We start from the raw sequence: 20,032 nt of genomic DNA on the forward strand, positions 1-20,032 counted from the left end.
ATTAACAGTTGGGTTACATATACCTGTATAGGTTTTGAGAAAAGCCTAAAGAACAAGTATTATTATTACTAATAGTAGTAGTAACATTAATTTGTAGGTATGTAGGCCTTGTTGGTATCTCAGGATGGCTGTCTATTTCTGATGTTTGGGCTTTTCATTCTTGAAAAGTTTTTGATCTCCACTGTAGATAGAGGTTAAGTGTCAGAGTCAGGGTCAGATGTCCATTCGTGGTTAGGCACCTGATGAGGTAAGATCTCTTCCAACACTGTTGTAGAAAGTCTTTAGTTAATGTTTTTTTTTAAAATATATTTTATTGATTTTGTACAGAGAGGAAGGGAGAGATAGAGAGTTAGAAACATCGATGAGAGAGAGTCATAGATCAGCTGCCTCTTGCACACCCCCTACTGGGGATATGCCCGCAACCAAGGTACATGCCCTTGACCGGAATCGAACCTGGGACCTTTCAGTCCCCAAGCCGACGCTCTATCCATTGAGCCAAACCGGTTTCGGCTAGTTAATGTATTTTTAAAATCTCCACGTTGTAAGTGATGGTCTTAGAAGTCTTCAGAGTTTTATAAATTTTTATCTAATTTAAAGATATGATCTCTTTGGAAACCTGTAATTTAGAGTAAGTCAGAGTCTTTTTTATGGATTTTTCTAAAGATATATTTGTAAATGTATAAAATAAAATGACTGTTTGTAAATGATAAAACAATGGCGTGGTTATAAATTTGATTTCAATGCAATTGATAAAAAACAACACTTTCTTTTAAGGTACAATATTCAAACTCAACAATTTTTTTGTAAATAAGTTACACATGGCTTATTGGAAGTGTGTGAGCATTGGAAGTAATTTATTTCCAATGTATAGATCACAAATATCCATTGTACCGCTGCCAGACAACCCATAGAGAACCACGGCTCTTGGCTTGTGCTGTGTCACTGACAGGACATCTGCTATCCCTGGGAGCTGCCTGTTTGAACTTGGCTTTAAATGTTTGCAAGTTTTCCCTAGGGCAGAGTGAAATGTTTAGAATATCCATTTTTTTATTTTATTTATTTTATTTTTATTTTTTTCAATATATTTTATTGATTTTTTTAAAGTTTTTATTGTTCATATTATTACAAATGTTCCTTCCCCCGCCCCCCCCCCCCCCACCATTGCTCTCCTCCACCAGGTTCCCACCCCACCCTCTGCCCTTTCCCCTCTCCCCTTTGTCCTCATCCATAGGTGCACAGTTTATGTTCAGTCTCTTCCCACGCCCCCCTCTCCCCTTTTCCCCAAGAATCGTCAGTTCACTCCCCTTCCATACCTCTGATTCTATTATATTCAACAGTTAATATTGTTCATCAGATTTTTTTAATTTCCTTGGTTTTTAGATTCACTTGTTGATAGTTATGTATTTGTTGTTCATAATTTTTATCTTTGTTTACTTTCTCTTCTAAAAGAACCCCCTTCAGCAATTCATATAATTCTGGTTTGGCGGTGATGAACTCCTTTAGCTTTTTTTTATTAGTGAAGCTCTTTATCTGGCCTTCGATTCTGAGTGATAGCTTTGCTGGGTAGATTATTTTTGGCTGTAGGTTCTTGCTATTCATCACCTTGAATATTTCTTGCCATTCCCTTCTGGCCTGCATGGTTTCTGTTGAGAAGTCAGCTGACAATCGTATAGGTGCTCCTTTATAGGTTACTACCTTCTTTGCTCTTGCTTCTTTTAATATTCTCTTTGTCTTTTGCTCTTGGAATTTTAATAATGATGTGTCTCGGTGTGGTCCTCTTTGGATTCCTTTTGTTTGGAGTTCTGTGCACTTCCTGGACTTGTAAGTCTAATTCTTTGACCAGGTGGGGGAAGTTTTCTGTCACTATTTCTTTCAGTATGTTTTCGATATCTTGCTCTCTCTCATCTTCTGGGACCCCAATAATTCTGATGTTGGTTCGCTTGAAGTTGTCCCAGAGGTTTCTTACATTATCTTCAATTTTCTGGATTCTCTTGCCTTCTTGCTTCTGTGGAGGAGTGTCTTCTGGGTCTTTATGTTCCAAATCTTTGACTTGATTTTTGCAATCTTCCCTTCTGTTTTTAGGACTCTGTAAAATATTTTTTATTTCAGACAATGTATTCTTTATTTCTTGTTGATTCCTTATCATTTCTCGATGACTCCTTATTAATTCTAGTTGATCTCTTTTCATATCCTCATAGGCCTTATCCATCTTTTCTAGGAAATTCTTGAAAAACCTTATAAGCATAGATTTGAACTCTATATCCAGACACTTTTTGTCCTCCATTTCTTTCGTTTGTGATCTATTTTGTTGTCGAATTTCGCAGTTACAGATGGGACGGGGTTTCAGGGTGGAGCCTGCAGCTTTGGCTTCTGTCAGCCCCGCCCTATGCGGGTCCTTCAGTGCTCGCTGCTGGTGCCTCTGAGAGAAAGGTGCCCTCGATTTTCGCCTGCTGCCAAACAGTCTATGCTCTCCCACAATGAGCCCGGTATTGGGGTTCAGTTCAGTTGGAAGTGGAGTTGGAGGTGGCGTTCAGAGCAGTCTGGAGCCCCAGTCTCCTTCCCAGTCAGGGCAATCCCGCGGCACAGCCGACCGTCCCTTCTCTGCGCGCAGTGTGCGCGCCTCCGGGACCTCCTTTCGCCACTTCCCCAGGGTTTCGCCTTACAGCCCGGCGCCCTATGGCTGAGCCTGAGTCCCCGGGGTCTGGCCTAGAACTGGGGTTCAGAGCAGTCGGGGGCCCAGCACAGTCGGAGTTTTATCTCCTTTCCGCTAGGGAACGCCCGCCAGGCACTCGGCCTCCCTCCTCTCCGGCTCCGTCCTCTCTGCGCGCCGCGTCTCCGTACCTTGGCTTTTCCAGCTCCTCCGCACCTCCTTCTGGTTTTCTCGCTTCTCGCTGTAGAATTTCCAGTCAGTCAACCTTCCTGTAGTTCTGGGCAATGTCCGTTTTATATTTTAGTTGTATTTTATTGAAATTGTTGTGTGCGGCTGCGGCTAGGTGTTCACCTGGGCGCAGCCATCTTGGATCTCTAGAATATCCATTTTTTTTTTAAATGTACATAAATAGGCCGAACCAGTTTGGCTCAGTGGGTAGAGTGTCGGCCTGTAGACTGAAAGGTCCCAGGTTCGATTCCGGTCAAGGGCATGTACCTTGGTTGCGGGCACATCCCCAGTAGGGAGTGTGCAAGAGGCAGCTGGTCGATGTTTCTCTCACATCAATGTTTCTCTCTATCCTTCTCTCTTCCTCTCTGTAAAATATCAATAAAATATTAAAAAAATAATATAATAAAATGTACATAAATAGGACATTATTACTATTAGTATTAATTTTGATTTTGGAAAGCTTTCTGTGTCATTTCAAGTATATTAAATAGGCTGATTATTTTTAAAACTCTCTTTAAAAGGAGAGAGAATAACTGAGTGTCAGTCCATTAACCAGGAGGTCATGGGTTTGGTTCCCAGTCAGGGCACATGTTAGGTGGTGGGCCCAATCTTGAACTTCATCAGAATTTTCTCCTAGGAGCAAAACCCCCTATTTGTAATGTGTGGGGAGACATTTAAAGCTCCCTTGTGCAAATTCATCAGAAAGTTAACACAGGAGAGAAACCTTACAAATGTAAAGAATGTGGGAGTGGCTTCATGGGGAGTTCACATTTTCAGTCTACAGGCCGACACTCTATCCACTAAGCCAATCCAGCTAGGGTACAGGTATATAGATTCTAGAATTTATATAGGCATTTAAAGGGCCAAGAATAGGAAAGAATCTAGAATAACTACACAACTGAAGGTGTTATGGTATCAAATGTCAAACCTATTTTAAAATTACAGTTATTAAAACAGTGGTAATGCACAATGGTGGCCATCAGCCCAGTGAAGCAATAGAGTTCAGTTCTGGTAGCTCTCCTGATATACAATACAACAGAGGAGCTGCTCCAGTGCTAGTGAAGGAAAGACGATCACACCAATAAATGCCCAAGGGGAAAAGAAATGAGCCTTGACTTCTATCTCACACCAAACACACAAATCAACCCATACCGATACTCGGCCTAAAAGTGCAAGTTGAACCAATAGTCAATATGGTACCACTGGATACATGTAACTCTTCAAATTTATTTTGTTTTTAAATCTTATTGTTGAGAGTATTACAAATGTCCCCCCTTTTCTCCCCATTACCCCCCTTCACACAGTTCTCACCTTACCCAGGCCTTCACCATCCTATTGTCTGTGTCCATAGGTAATGCATATATGCATAGAAGTTTTTTGGTTAATCTCTTCCTATTCTCCCCTCCTGCCCCCCTCTGAGATTCATCAGTCTGTTGCATGTTTCCATGCCTTTGGTTCTATTTTTTATTCATTAATTTATTTTGTTCATTAGATTCCTTTTTTGGTTTATTTTTTTGATTTTTAGATTCAATTGTCACTAGATATTTATTCATTGCCATTTATTCTAGGTGGGCCTCTGTGTGGGCTGTGTGCACAGTCTTGTTGCAGTTGAGGTTTGATTGCTGTTGGCATCATTTGGAGGAGTTGATCTCCAGGCCAACAGGCTGTGAGGACCAACTGTGACTACAGTCGAAGAACTGCTGTGCAAGAGACACCCCTATGGAGCAGGACTTGCTTCAGTGGAGCTTTGGTGTTCAACGAGTCTGCCCCTTGATTATGTCATTCATGGGTATGTAGCATTGTGGTTATAAAGAAGTTTCTTGGTTTAACTATATTGATGGGACTAATGAAGAAGCCAGAATGGAAAGACTACCAATCATTTACTTGTATCACCCCTACTTGTATCACTTGTATCACCCCTATTTCCAAAAACTATGAAGAGGTTTGAGCAAATACTTATATTCTTTCACCTGAAAGATAATTCAAGAACATGTAACACAGATCATCGGACCTCTTTTGGATTACTTTATCTCAAAATTTAAATCTTTTCATATACCAAGCCGCTGCTATCACTCGAAGCAATGATTCCATGGAGAGATGCATCAGATTCAAGATGTATAATCTGGCAAAAATAATAAAATATGGAGTTTTTGTAAAGATTCATTTGGCTCAGTGGTAGAGCGTCGGTCTGCGGACTGAAGGGTCCCAGCTTCGATTCCGGTCAAGGGCATGTAAATCGGTTGTGGGCACATCCCCGGTAGGGGGTGTGCAGGAGGCAGCTGGTCGATGTTTCTCTCTCATCGACGTTTCTAGCTATCTCTCTCCCTTCCTCTCTGTAAGAAATCAATAAAATACATTTTTTTTAAAAAATGAAGCTTTATGTGAGGGATGGCACTTTTTTTTTTTTTTTTTTTAAAGACATATAAGGGTGAAGGCAAAAAGTTACAACAGACTACATTATCTGTCTTAGGGCCTTTTCTTGATTGTTGGCATCCTGGTTACCCAGATAATTACTAGCGTTTCCACAGCTGAACTATTACTAAAGAACAAAAGACTGGTCTGTGGAACATAAAGGGAGAACTGTGATTTGCCAAACTACGAAAAGAAAAGTATCTGCATGGGCGATGTCTGGCTCGAAATAGCTCGTCAGCAAGGTGTGAATAAGCTTTTTAAGGCATCTTTCATTACTTAATTGTACTTTTTTCAAGTAATAATTTGTTGATATTTTGATTATTGAGAATGTATGAAATTTGAAGAAATTTCGAATTATTCATATTCCCAGGATATAGATAACTGCTAACACTTTAGTGTGGGGTTTTCTTCTTCTTCAGGTTTTAGGTTTACTTACCTACATTTTACAAAACAGGTGTCATGCCCAGCTGGCATCACTCAGTTGGAGAGCATTGACCTAAGAACCAAGAGGTCACATGTACGGGCTCAATCCCCAGTAGGGGGCGTGCAGGAGGCAGCCGATCAATGATACTCTCATTGATGTTTCTATTTCTCCCTCTCCGTTCCTCTCTGACATCAATATATGCATACACACACACACACACACACACACACACACACACACACATTATATATATATATATATATATATATATAGATATAGATATATAGATATAGATATAGATATAGATATAGATATATAGATATAGATATAGATATTGATATATATATTGATATATATAAATAATATGTCATAGGTCTTTTTCCCCCCTCTTTTGCTTTTTACTTTGGAAATTTACCAGAATGGTCAAATGCTCGAAGAATAGGATAACATTCCATAGAACCATCACCGAGCTTTAACCTTCATGCTAATCTAGTTGCATCTAAACCCCCTCCCCCCGTCAAGTTAGGTGACCACGCTCACCTAACAGTATAGAATTCAGGCTGACTCTGCTAAAGACTGACTATCCAAATACCGACTCCCCAAAAGAAAAAAGGCAGCTTGGCGGAAAGGGCTGCCCGCAGGAGACTGGGAAGTGTAGTCCACAGGATGAGAGGCAATCACATTCCGGGGAAAAAAGCTGCCTTTAAAGCATGCATACACAGGCATACAATATAGCTCTCTATGTTCGGAAGCATTTCGGCTCCAGGAAAACGGGGTTATGGCTTTCGCTCCGGATCCGTAAACTGTGAAATACAATCCAGACTCTAGGTAGAGCAGCCGGCACTTCCACCCCAGGGAACGCCATAGCTGGATCATTTCCGCTCCGGGAGGCTGAGGCTGCGGTCCAGCTCCCGTCGGGAATTCTGGGAAGTGTAGTCTGGGAACACCGTAGCTGGATGATTTCCGCTCCGGGAGGCTGAGGCTGCGGTCCAGCTCCCGTAGGGAATTCTGGGAAGCGTAGTCCAGGAGGCCTCTGTGGGCAGAGTCACTTCCGCCCCAGGTACTCGAGGCCGCGGCCTTCCTGCCTCTCGGAAAGGTGAGCCCTCACCTCCCCGCGTGAGCCTTTCCCGCGCCCTCGCCGACCTCCCTGCGCTCGGCTGTGGGCCGGCGGAGAGCAGAGCGGGCCGCCGCCGCGAGGAGGAAGAGAGCCGCCTGCGGCCACGGGCGGGCTGTGTTCCCTCTGAATGAGCCCAGGGGGCGGCGGGGCCGTTCGCGCATCCCCGCCCGGGTGCCTGGCTGGGATGCAGGGCCTCCCGGGCTCCGTCCTTGCCCCGCACCGTTTCCCCCACCTCCGGCCGGCGCCGCCCCTGCCTAGCGAAATGATAACCTTAATGTCTCTGACTGCCTCTCCTCTTTAAGCTGGTGTTAGTGTGTCTGCCTTCGATGAGAGCGTCGAAGGGAAAGACCGGGAGCCTGTCTTTCGGGGTCCATCCCGTTGTCATTTCTGGCGCCGAGCTCCCCGAACGCCGGTGTGAGCCCGGGATGGGTCCGGCGCCCCCTGGCCCCGCTCTCATCTCTCATCTCTGAAGGAAGCGGGCAGGACCCGGATTTCTTTTATTTTCTTTATTTAAAAAAATTTATATATATATATTTTATTGATTTTTTTACAGAGAGGAAGAGAGAGGGATAGAGAGTTAGAAACATCGATGAGAGAGAAGCATCGATCAGCTGCCTCTTGCACACCCCCTACCGGGGATGTGCCGGCAACCAAGGTACATTCCCTTGACCAGAATCGAACCCTGGACCTTTCAGTCCTTAGGCCGATGCTCTAGCCACTGAGCCAAAAACGGTTTGGGCAGTACCCGGATTTCTAATTGTGCTTTTCACTTTAATGTTTTGGAGAGCGTCGCGCCTGGCTGTGGTCGGGGGTGTCCACTGATCATGGGTTAGGGGAGCTGATGATTCAGTTCTCATTTCTCTCCGCCCCTTTGCCATCCTAGCCTGGACCCTTTCAAAAAAGGCTGCGGAGAGGAGGCCGGGACCCCTATGCATTGACATTTAATCCTTCACAAGAGCCCAGTGGGGTGCGAGGGTACTGCTGGCCTTCTGTTAAAGATGAGGAAACGGAGACATAAGCTGTTTGTCCTAATTCACAGTGAGATGCTGAGCTGGGATTGGAGCTGAGGCAGTTCCCATCTGTTGTCTTAGTTCTTAACATGTTTAGTATCTGCTTGAGAAGGCATGTTTTGGATTTTTATAGAGCGCCATGAAAGCTGTGTCGGTGTGCTCTGAGTTTATTTTTTTTATGACTTTTCTCTTTCCTTATCTACAATTTAATTATACTTTATTTGAAATTATAGTTCAAATTCTGATTATAGAAATTATTGCACATTTTATTTATTTATTTATTTATAAATATATTTTATTGATCCTTCACAGAGAGGAAGGGAGAGGGACAGAAAGCTAGAAACATCGATGAGAGAGAAACATCGACCAACTGCCTCCTGCACACTCCCCAATGGGTATGTGCCTACAACAACCAAGGCACATGCCCCAACCGGAACCGAACCCGGGACCCTCAAGTCCGCAGGCCGACGCTCCATCCACTGAGCCAAACCGGTCAGGGCAGGATCGCACATTTTAAAGAATGAAAAAAATACACAAAGTATAAAGAAAAAGATTTAATTATTCAGGACCACAGGATACAGATATAATAGTAATACTTTAATGTTTTCCTGTTCCATAGATTTTTGGATTTTTACTTAAGTTTTACAAAATATGTATCATAGGTGTTCCCTTTAAGTTTTTACCATGGAAATTTACAATCATAGCCAAATGTAATAATAAAATAATGAAATTCAACCCTGGTTAACATGCCAGTCTTTTTTTTTTTTTTTTTTTTATATTTTATTGATTTTGTACAGAGAGGAAGGGAGAGAGATAGTTAGAAACATCGATGAGAGTCATTGATCAGCTGCCTCTTGCACACCCCCCACCGGGGACATGCCCACAACCAAGTACATGCCCTTGACTGGAATCGAACCCGGGACCCTTCAGTCCCTAAGCCGACGCTCTATCCATTGAGCTAAACCAGTCCCGGCAACATGCCAGTCTTGTATCAACCCCTCCCCTACAAATTTTCATGTTTCGGCATTTTAAAGCAAATCCCCAACGTTGAGTCAGTATGGTAGTGATTGATTTATTGCCGTCATTGTTAAAAATGGATTATCATACTTCGTTTATGAAAGATGAAATAGAGAGGGGGCCAGAGACCAGGATGGCAGGACACAGGCTTTGTTGGAGGGAAGAGTCCCCCTGCCAGCTGCTTCCAGAGAGAGGGGCGGAAGAGAGCGAGGGCCCGGGTACAAGCACCTTTAAGGATAGGGGGCGGGGCTTAGGGCACTCAGCACACGCTGATTGGTGATTAGGGACCTAGGGACTTAGGTATGGGGGGCGGGGCTTAGGGTATTTGGCAGGTGCTGATTGGTGGTTCAGAGCTCAGGAATGTCTGGCCGCCAGTGGGGTTTATATCTGTCCATCAACTGGAGGAAGGGAGGATCTAGAGACCAAGCAAGAAAAGGCTGTGCTGGCAGCTACTCTAAAGGTGTTCAGTCTTTGCAGCTTGGAGAATGGTGCTTGAGAAGGTGAAGGGGCACAAGAGTGTCATACTTCAGCGAAGGATGGTGAGGAATGTTGTTTTCTCGGACCCAGTTGGACTTGTCTGTGTCTTGTGGCTCTTGGTTTCTTTTTTTAATTAAAATATATTTTTATTGATTTCAGAGAGGAAGGAAGAGTGAGAGGGAGAGAGAAACATCAATGATGAGAGAGGATCACTGATTGGCTGCCTTCTGCACTGGGGATCAAGCCCGCCACCCAGGCATGTGCCCTTGACCGGGAATCAAACCCGGGACTTTTCAGTCCACAGGCCGATGCTCTGTCCACTGAGCCAAGCCAGCGAGGGCTCTGTGTTTCCTATTTCTCTCCTTCCACACAGACAGTTTTTCTGGTGCTGGGGATGTGCCAGCGCGAAGTACACGGTTGGCGAGGGTTTGCAGTTAGAGTAGGTTCTCAAAGGACAGCTGGCATGAAGGGCCTGCAGTTCAGTTTCTGAAATATCCTTTTTTTAAAAAATGGTTCATGTCAGACTGAACCATTTTTTAAAAAAAGGAAACAGCACCCATTTTTTGTCAATCACATTCTTTAAAAAAATTTTTTTAATATATTTATTTTTTTAGAAAGAAGGGAAGGGAGAGGGACGGAGAGATAGAAACCTCTATTGACTACCTCCTGCACACCTCCCCTGGGGCTCAAACACACAACCTGGGCATGGGCCCTGACCAGGAATCAGTCTGGTAACCCCTTGGTTCATGGGTTGCCACTCAGTCACACCGGCTGGTCAGAACCTTTTTTTTTTTTTTTTTTTTTTTTTTTAAATTATGGATTTCAGAGGAAGGAGGAGAGAAGAAAACATCGATTTGCTGCCTCGCCTCCTGCACGCCTCCTACTGGGGATTGAACCCACAACCTGGGCATGGGCCCTGATCTGGAATTGAACCGGTTTGAGGGCCCTTTCCATGTTCTCTCAAAGGACCCTCCTTAACCTCTCCTCTCATCCATCAGTGTGTGGTATAATTGCTAATTATCTCATTGTTCTCTCACCCTAGGCTCTGGATCTGGGATTTATATCCCTTTTAGAAGGTGATCCATAAATGTTGGGTAAGTGAAAGAAAACAACTCTTTTGTTGCTAATTGTGTGGCCAAGTTAATATCTGTTCTTAGTAGTAATGCATACATTCCCAGTCAGGGCTCATACCCAGGTTTCGGGTTTGATCCCCAGTGTGGGACGTGCAGGAGGCAGCCAATCAATGATTCTCTCTCATCATTGATGTTTCTGTCTCTATCTCTCCCTTCTTCTCTGAAATCAATAAAAAATAAAAATAATAGAAACAAATAAAAGGTTCTGCCTTATTTGTAGCCCGTTTTTTTAGTTCTTTGTTTTTAGATCTTGTCATTGCCTGGGAACAGTAAATAAAGTAAATATCTGTTGAGAACATTGAATTATTTTGAGGAAGAACCCAAGAAATTTAACTCCTGGTTTCCAAGTCCTTCCAGGGATTGAGCGCTGAGCCAACACTTTTCAGAGATGAAAAATGTCGTAGCATCAGGGACTTTTTACATCTCTCATGATATCCTTGTGGGAAGAGGGGGTACTATTTGAGCCTCTTCCTGCGTTAGGAAGTATATTCACCAACCACTAAATCTTTTAAAGGATGGTCTCAGTGTTTAAACATGTGTTATTACTCAGGCCACAAACCAAATTATTAAGTAAGAAGCCAGATCCCTGCCACCTAGATGTCTTACAAGACACAATTGCAAGGACAGCTTTATGAGGCAGAGTAGTATTCGGCAGCTACAGGAAAATAGGAAACATTGGCATGTTTTCCTCCATGGCTGAGATCCTCTACTCACACATATGTTCCTATCAACAGTCATAATGTTGGTGCCATTATCCTAATATCATGGATCACAGACATGAAGCATAGAGCGGTTTATTAATTTAACCATTATTTAAATATCCGTAGCAGTGTCAATACATAGTAAATGTAAAGCCAATATACAGCAATGTCAGATCTAAAGAGGAATTGTCAACAAGAGTCCATTTTTGTTGTTGAAAATATCCACTGGAGGATATTTTCCCCATTAATTTTAGAGAGAGTGAAAGGAAGAGGGCAGGGGAGAGGGGAAAGAGAAACATCCATGTGAGAGCCTCATTAATTGGTTTTCTCCTGCACCTGTCCAACCAGGGTGTGGAACCAGCAACCCAGCTACGTGTCCTTGAGCAGAATCGAACCCAAGACCCTTAAGTTCTTGGGCTGATGCTCTAACCATTGGGAAATGCTGTCTAGGGCAATAGAGTCCACTTTTTATTTTTTTTATTAATATATTTTTATTGACTTTAGAGAGGAAAGGAGAGGGAGAGGGAGAGAGAAACATCAAAGATGAGAGAGAATCATTGATCAGCTGCCTCCTGCATGCCCGCCACTGGGGATCAAGCTGGCAACGTGGGCATGCGCCTTGACTACAAGAGAATCATGACCTCCTGGTTGCAGGTCCATGCTCTACCCTTGAGCCACACCGACCAGGGCAGAGCCCACTTTTAACTAGTACATTCCTCCACTTCTCCTTTCCCACATTTCTCAGGATCAGAAAGAATCCCTCAGGAGCCACAGGTTGGGTTCGGACTTCTGGGTACAGCGTGGAGGCTGTCTCATGCACTCAGGCATCCTTCCGAATAGCTAATGGTAGCTGGAATCCAGCACACTCTGCCTGCTAAGGTGCATGTGGCAGTGTCGGCCTGGGGGAACGGGCAACCTTTTCCAGTTTGCACTAAGATCTATTTCCCTTTCTCCCATGGCTTCTTTCTTACCTTGTTCTGCCTTCCCCTAGGAAAAGAAGGAGAAAATGACCAAGTTCCAGGTGAGTGGCATTTTTATTTCTGTCACTTAGCAGGTTATTTCGTTTCTCTGTGTGTGGATACCTTTTTTTTCTTCCTTGATCAGTAGAAAGAATGACACTAGACATTTAATACCATTTATAAGGCATGCTTTTTTTGTTTCACTTGAAAATTTTCTTAATCATTTTATTTCACAAATAATAGTATAAAAAAGGCTAGCAATTAAAAAAAAAGAAAAGAAAAATCCACAAGCTATTACCCTGCTTACAAATCATCTTCCCTCAACCCCGCCACAGCCATTTGTATGTACAATCATAACTGTACTTGAAATAATAGATACAATTTTGAATAGGGTTTTTATTTTCATTTAAAATTATAGCACATAGAATGTTCTATCCCCCCACTCTTAACTATTTCCCATTCACAAATTTTTAAGTTCTTGAGGATTCCTGCAGTTTTCCACAGCAGTATCAGTTTTCTACATATAATCCTCACTAAAAAAAGTAATTCTGAGAGAATTCTAATATAATTTGTCCTTATGTTTCAGGGACTTAAAACTAAAAAGCATGTATTGTGTGTTGTTGTTTTTTTTGCCCCTGAGGTAGTTTGTGAAAAGATTACCTAAAAATGGTTTTGTCCCACAGGATCACACTGAATGAAGCTGACCTCAGAAAAAAATAATGTTAGATGTTCTCATACAAAAGGAGCTAGCTAGATCCTTTCCCCCTTGGAAGGACCTGAGGCTATCTCTGTGTATGTCTGCTTGCATGCCTTTATGTGTTTCATCATTCATATATTAATTTATTTTATTAGAGTAATATAGGTACTTAATTTAAAGACTTTAGTCATAGTATAGGATGTAGGTACTTTCCACCTGCATTGATGAGGACTTGGAATTGTCTGTACTGTTATCATGAACAAGAGGTTCATGTATGTTCAGGTCCTCCTCGGGTTCTTACAGAAGATAAGCATCCGGCCCACCCCAAAGCCTTTCTCATCCGGACCAAGAGTATCAGACATACTGATTGGCATAAAGAGAAGCAGAAACTTTTAAAACCACCCACAGTTCTCATTCAGAGACCAAGACCTGAATTTGTGATGTTTGGAGCTCCAGCCAGAAATGCAGAATTGAACAGGTCTCTGTTGAAAAAATGTAACTTTCCTGCCCTGGCCAGGTGGCCCATTTGTTTGGAGCGTCGTCCTGCGCACCAGAAGGTTGCGGGTTTGATTCCTGGTCAGGGCACATACCTAGATTGTGGGTTCCGTCCCCTGTAAGGGCACATAGGAAGCAGCCGATTACTGTTTCTCATGTCGATGCTTCTTTCTCCCTGTCTCTCCATTCCACTCTCTAAAAATCAATAAAAACACCCTTGAGTGAAAATTAAAGAAAACAGATCTTTAAGTTTCCCTATAGCAAAAAGTTACAAGACAAATAGCAAAGTAAAGTGAAAAATATTTATAGCAAACATGGACAAAAAGGCCTTAATGGCCCCAAAATTAGCATTATTACAAAACAAGAACTAGAGATGACCAGCAAATAAATGAAAAGAGAATGATCTTCATTACTAATCAATTTTGTGAAAATGTTATGAAATGACTGCTTCTTACTCCCCAAATTTACTTCTGATATTATCAAAGAATTTTAAAAAAAATATATTTTATTGATTTTGTACAGAGAGGAAGGGAGAGAGATAGAGAGTTAGAAACATTGATGAAGAGAGAATCCAAGATGGCTGCTCGGGTAGGCAACTAGCCGCAGCCGCACACAACAATTTCAACAAAATACAACTAAAATATAAAATGGACATTACCCAGAACTACAGGAAAGTCGACTGACTGGAAATTCTACAACGAGAAGCAAGGAGAAAACCAGAAGGAAGCGCGGAGGAGCTGTAAAAGCCCAAGGTACGGAGACACACGGCGTGCGGAGAGGACAGAGCCGGAGAGGAGGGAGGCCAAGTGCCTGGCTGGTGGTCCCAAGCGGGAAGGAGAGAAAAGCTCCGACTGTGCTGGGCCCAGCTCCAACTGCTCTGAACCCCAATTCTAGGCCAGACCCCGGGGACCCAGGCTCATCCATAGGGAGCCGGGCTGTAAGGCGGGACTCCGGGGAAGCGGCAAAAGGAGGTCCCAGAGGCGCGCACACTGCGCGCAGAGAAGGGCCGGCCGGCTGTGCCGCAGGATCGCCCTGACGGGAAGGAGACAGGGGCTCCAGACTGCTCTGAACGCCACCTCCAATCCCACTACCAACTGAACTGAACCCCAATATCGGACTCACTGGGGGAGAGCATAGACAGTTTGGCAGCAGGCGAAAATCGAGGGCACCTTTCTCTCAGAGGCGCTCGCAACAAGTACTGAAGGACCCTGAGTCTCAGGAGTCGCATAGGGCGGGGCTGACGGAAGCCAAGGCTGTAGGCTCCACCCTGAAACCCCGCCCCATCAGGAAAGCTGCCTGCGAAAATGGCTAAACCAAATAGATCACAAACGAAAGAAATGGAGGACAAAAAGCGACTGGATATAGAGTTCAAAACCACACTTATAAGGTTGTTCAAGAATCTCCTAGAAAAGGCCGATAAAATAAACAAGACCTATGAGGATATGAAAAGGGATCAACTAGAAATAATAAGGGATCAACAAGAAATAAAGAATACATTGTCTGAAATAAAAAATATTTTATGGAGTCCTAAAAACAGAATGGAAGATCGCAAGAATCAAGTCAAAGATTTGGAACATGAAGAGCCAGAAGACACTCCTCCACAGACGCAAGAAGGCCAGAGAATCCAGAAAGTTGAAGATAATGTAAGAAACCTCTGGGACAACTTCAAGCGAACCAACATCAGAATTATGGGGGTCCCAGAAGATGAGAGAGAGCAAGATATCGAAAACATACTGAAAGAAATAGTGACAGAAAACTTTCCCCACCTGGTGAAAGAATTAGACTTACAAGTCCAGGAAGCGCACAGAACTCCAAACAAAAGGAATCCAAAGAGGACAAATCATAATTAAGATTCCAAGAGCAAAAGACAAAGAGAGAATATTAAAAGAAGCAAGAGCAAAGAAGGTAGTTACCTGTAAAGGAGCACCTATACGATTGTCAGCTGATTTCTCATCAGAAACCATGCAGGCCAGAAGGGAATGGCAAGAAATATTCAAGGTGATGAATAGCAAGAACCTACAGCCAAAAATAATCTATCCAGCAAAGCTATCACTCAGATTCGAAGGTCAGATAAAGAGCTTCACTAATAACAAAAAGCTAAAGGAGTTCATCACCACCAAACCAGAATTATATGAATTGCTGAAGGGGGTTCTTTCAGAAGAGAAAGTAAATAAAGATAAAAATTATGAACAACAAATACGTAACTATCAACAAGTGAATCTAAAAACCAAGGAAACTAAAAAAAAAAAAAATCTGAGGAACAATATTAACTGTTGAATATAATAGAATCAGAGGTATGGAAGGGGAGTGAACTGTTTATTCTTGGGGAAAAGGGGAGAGGGGGATGTGAGAAGAGACTGAACATAAACTGTGCACCTATGGATGAGGACAATGGGGGGTGGGAAAAGGGCAGAGGGTGGGGTGAGAAGGGGGGGGGAAAGGAACATTTGTAATAATATGAACAATAAAAATTTATTTAAAAAAAGAAAAAAGAAAAGAAACATTGATGAGAGAGAGTCATCCATCAGCTACCTCTTGTACACCCCCTACTGGGGATATGCCCGCAACCAAGGTACATGCCCTTGACCGGAATCGAACCCGGGACCTTTCAGTCCCCAAGCTGACGCTCTATCCATTGAGCCAAACCGGTTTCCGCAAGAATTTTCTTTATTTAAGTATTCATGTCCAGTGTTGGCCAGGGTATAGAGGTTTAGGAATTTACATTCTTTTGGAAGAAGAATAAATTGAAAAAACCTTTTAAATTTTTTTTTAATTGATTTCAGAGAGGAAGGGAGAGGGAGAGAGAGAGAAACTTCAATGATGAGAGAGAGTCATCGATTGGCTGCCTCCTGCATGCCCCCCCAGTGGGGACTGAGCCCACAACCCAGGCATGTGCCCCAACTGGAATCGAACCCAGGACCCTTCAGTCTGTAGGCTGACACTCTATCCACTGAGCCAAACCGGCCAGGGCTGGAAAAACCTTTTTGAAGAAAAAACCTGCTGTTTAAGATTTTAAAACTTTAAAGATGATTCTTCAAATTACCAATTTCTACTTTTTGGGATTTATTTTAAGGAGATAATCAACAGATTCCCAGGGACTGAGTTCTCTGTGAAAGAGTCTTTTTGCAAATTGTCTATAATAATCTAAAACTAAAGTAAGCATGCATTATTAGTATATATCAGTATATTCTAGACCACATGTGTCAAACACAAGGCCCGCGGGCCAAATCCGTCCCGCCAGGCCTTGCAATGTGGCCCGCACCGCGCTGTCATCACTGCACTCCGCTGCGTTTCCATCACAATGACAGTTTATGACTGTTCAGTAAACCATTCGGCCCGCGATTTAGGCGGGATTTTAGATTTTGGCCCCTTCTTTGATTGAGTTCGACACCCCTATTCTAGACCATCAATTCCTTGAATGGCAATGCAGCCCTGAAATGGGATGACAGCAATCACAATAATAACTGGCACTTAGTGGGTTTTACTGTGTGCCAAACACTGTTCCTAAGGCTTTGCCTGTAGTCACTCATGTTATTACCGGGGCCCTGAGGTATAGGCATCAGAAGCACATGAGGAGCTTCCAGTGTGAGCACAGGCAGGGCTGGGCCGCACCACAGCTCCGTGACACTGCACACTCCTGATGGCTCCGAGTTTGGTCTGTATACTTAAACCATCAGGCGGCTGGTGCCTGTAAGTTAACAATTAAGTGGAGAACTAAATCTTTTCTGGAGCATTACTGATAAAATTTAAAATATTAGCAACTCACTAAACTGATCTCATGACAAATGGGGCAGGGCCACAATGTGCTCATTTATAGTTCAGAGGATAAACATTTTGCCTGTCACACAGGGAGTATTAGGACTTTTAGCTGCAATAATGTCACAATTATTAGGTGATATTATTGGTAAAATTTCAAATGTTAGCTCATGGCCCTAGCCGGACTGGCTCAGTGGATAGAGCGTTGGCCTGCAGACTGAAGGTTCCTGGTTAGATTCCTGTCAAGGGCACGTGCCTCTGTTGCAGGCTCCCAGCCCTGGTTGGGGGAGAGGGGAGGCAACCAGTTGATGTTCTCTCTCACATCGGTGTTTCTCTCTCTCTCCCTCTCCCTTTTACTCTAAAAATCAATGGAAAATGTATTCTCAGGTGAAGATTTAAAAAAATAATTTAAAATAAATGAATGAAATATTTGCTTGTGATGCAGCAATGTTCCAGGGACTTCCCTAGAGCTGTGCTATAAAAGGCAGCAATTTTAAGGATTAGGATTTCCTTTCTCGAGCCCTTTTGATGGATGGAATTAGCCGTGAGGAAGGCAAATAGAAAGCAGCTTCTTAAACGTGGCTCAGGTGCCTCAGAGGCCAGAACACTTTACCGTATTTAGACTCTCTCACCGCTGCTCTTCCATAAACATAGTCTGTGTGTGTTTGGTGCATAGGAGGCGGTGACCTTCCAGGACGTGGCTGTGGTCTTCACGGAGGAGGAGCTGGGGCTGCTGGACGCTGCCCAGAGGAAGCTGTACCAGGACGTGACGCTGGAGAACTTCCGGAACCTGGTCTCCGTGGGTGAGGACGGGGCCCTGTGTACAGTCAGTGTCAGCTCCTGGGTGTCTGTGTGCTCAGCCGCTGAAAGCTCAGGGAGTCCTGCCGCCGTCCTCTGAGTCCTATTGACCCCCGTGTGACCAAGGCAAGCTTTTCTGTCCTCTGCACGGCCAGTGAGACATGGTGGCCCTGGTGTGCCATGAGGTCAGCTTAGTGAGCTGCTCCAGCGTCTTGTTTCTCAGGATGTCAGTCACGTGCAGTAACTGGACTTTTCAGGGGTATTTTGTTTCTCACTTTAACAGTGTAAGTAATTCAAAGTTTCAGAACATTTCCAAAAGTAAAAATAGGAAATAAGAACACACACTTAGCTTTTACCCAGATCCGCCTGACATAACATTTTACACCTTTGCTTTATCATGTGTGCTCAGATTCTTTATCTTTTATGGTTTATGAATATACATGTAAATGTATGTCTGTTCATAACATTTTTTTCCTGAGCCATTTGTGGGTAACTTACATACTCCAGCTCCCTTTACCTCTAAATACTTCAGTGTACGTGTAGAGTTTGGGAGTCCCCAAGACTACACTCTCTCACACCAACTGCAAGTTCAGGGGGTCTCCGGTAATACCGAGGCTTGGTGATTATCTGGAAAGCCCCTCAGAGCTCACTGACCGCTGTTACACTCCTGGTTACGGTTTGTACCTGGAAACGAAATAGCCAGCCAAGGGGCCGATGCATGGGGCAGAGGCCAGGAGAGTCTCCTGCTTAGGCCCCCAGCGTCTTCTCCCAGGGGAGCGAAGTGTTGGACAGCACACACGGCGTAGTACATCGGGCCTGGGTGCCCCAGTTTCCTGGGGGCTTGGTCAGGTATATGTGCTTGGACACCTGTGTGGCTACTTCGTTTCCAGCCCCTCTGGAAATCAAGCTGATAGCACGTGGCCCAAACCCCACCATCAGTCACATTGTTAAGCTATCTGGTCTGGCCCAGGCCGCTGGTTAAGAAAGACACTGTCATTGAGTAGGACATTCCGAGGGCTTCGAGACCGCCTCCCGAGAGCTGCGGGCAAAGACCACGCTGCAATTTAGGCCAGGTTAATTCTTCGCTGAACGGTGTATTCTGAGGAAGTAAGGAGATTTTCCTGCATATCCCCAGGGCAGACAGAATACTTTTATCCGTTCTATCATGTCTGCTCTTAATTTTATGCACAGAGCCCATTCTCATAGCGTTTTTTTCTCTGTCCAGAGCAACATCTAGTCTAGGATCTAGTCAGGCTGTCATGGCCCTTTGACCTCCTTTAATTAAGAACCTTTCCACAGCATTTCTTTATTTTCATGGTAGTGACGTTTCGGAAGAACTTTGTTGCCTGTTCTCCAATTCTGATAGAGCCTTCCTAGTCTTTCCTCCTACTGAGATCCAGTGATCCTCTCGGCTGGCCCTCTGCGTGGGGAGCGGAGTGTCCTTTAGAGGCATCACCTCTAGAGGCACACCCCCATCCTGTGCGGGCGATTTTAATTTGATCGTCGTCAAGACACCGACCAGTTTCTCCACAATAAAATCACTGCTGTTTTCCTCTTGCAATCATAGGCAACATTTTAAAAAATATATATTTTATTGATTTTTTTTTACAGAGAGGAAGGGAGCAAGAGAGAGAGTGAGGAACATCAATGAGAGAGAAACATCGACCAGCTGCCTCCTGCACACCCCCCACCGGGGGTGTGCCCACAACCAAGGTACATGCCCTTGACTGGAATCGAACCCGGGACCCTTGAGTCCGCAGGCCGACGCTGTGTACACTGAGCCAAACCGGTTAGGGCCAAAGGCAACATTTTTTAAGACCACACTAATATTTAGCATCCAATGATGATTCTTGCCTTCTTCAGTCTTTACACGATAGTTACAAAATTATGATGTTCTGGCTTAGCACTTCCCTCATATTTAGCAGAACTTGATGTTCTACACCTGGCAGGATGCCCCCGTTCATTTATTTGTTATTTTAGGGGTTTGTGAAATATTTTTTAATATGACTTATAATTTACTGCTATAATTGTTTTGGTGCTAAAATTGTCCCAAACCTGGCCAACCTTTTAAGTGGACTCCTGTGCCCTTGCAATATGCCCTGTTTTCTTATAACACTTTCTTCTGTTATGCTTATCTTTTCCTTTGCCCCAGCTCTGG

The 20,032-nt window shown here is 43.7% G+C and overlaps 1 protein-coding gene across 6 annotated transcripts in view; it reads left to right on the top strand.

Annotated features, from left to right (window-relative positions):
• The first annotated feature begins 6,707 nt into the window (after positions 1-6,707).
• The window catches only part of LOC118713948 (zinc finger protein 235), a 49,056-nt gene continuing 35,731 nt past the window's right edge, over positions 6,708-20,032 (top strand). Inside the window, exons 1-5 of one of the 6 annotated variants that reach the window (XM_045578176.1) lie at positions 6,708-6,810; positions 10,378-10,429; positions 11,915-12,077; positions 12,149-12,190; positions 17,753-17,879. In XM_045578176.1, the coding sequence (XP_045434132.1) occupies positions 12,176-12,190; positions 17,753-17,879 (142 nt within the window). In that variant the 5' untranslated portion in view covers positions 6,708-6,810; positions 10,378-10,429; positions 11,915-12,077; positions 12,149-12,175. Of the gene's footprint in view, positions 6,811-10,377; positions 10,430-11,914; positions 12,078-12,148; positions 12,191-13,107; positions 13,304-17,752; positions 17,880-20,032 lie in introns of those variants that run through there. The other 5 variants (XR_006740943.1, XR_006740941.1, XR_006740942.1 and 2 more) reach the window with 5 other exon arrangements.

The sequence above is a fragment of the Pipistrellus kuhlii genome, unplaced genomic scaffold, assembly GCF_014108245.1.
Source record: "Pipistrellus kuhlii isolate mPipKuh1 unplaced genomic scaffold, mPipKuh1.p scaffold_m20_p_90, whole genome shotgun sequence".
Lineage (NCBI taxonomy): Eukaryota > Metazoa > Chordata > Mammalia > Chiroptera > Vespertilionidae > Pipistrellus > Pipistrellus kuhlii.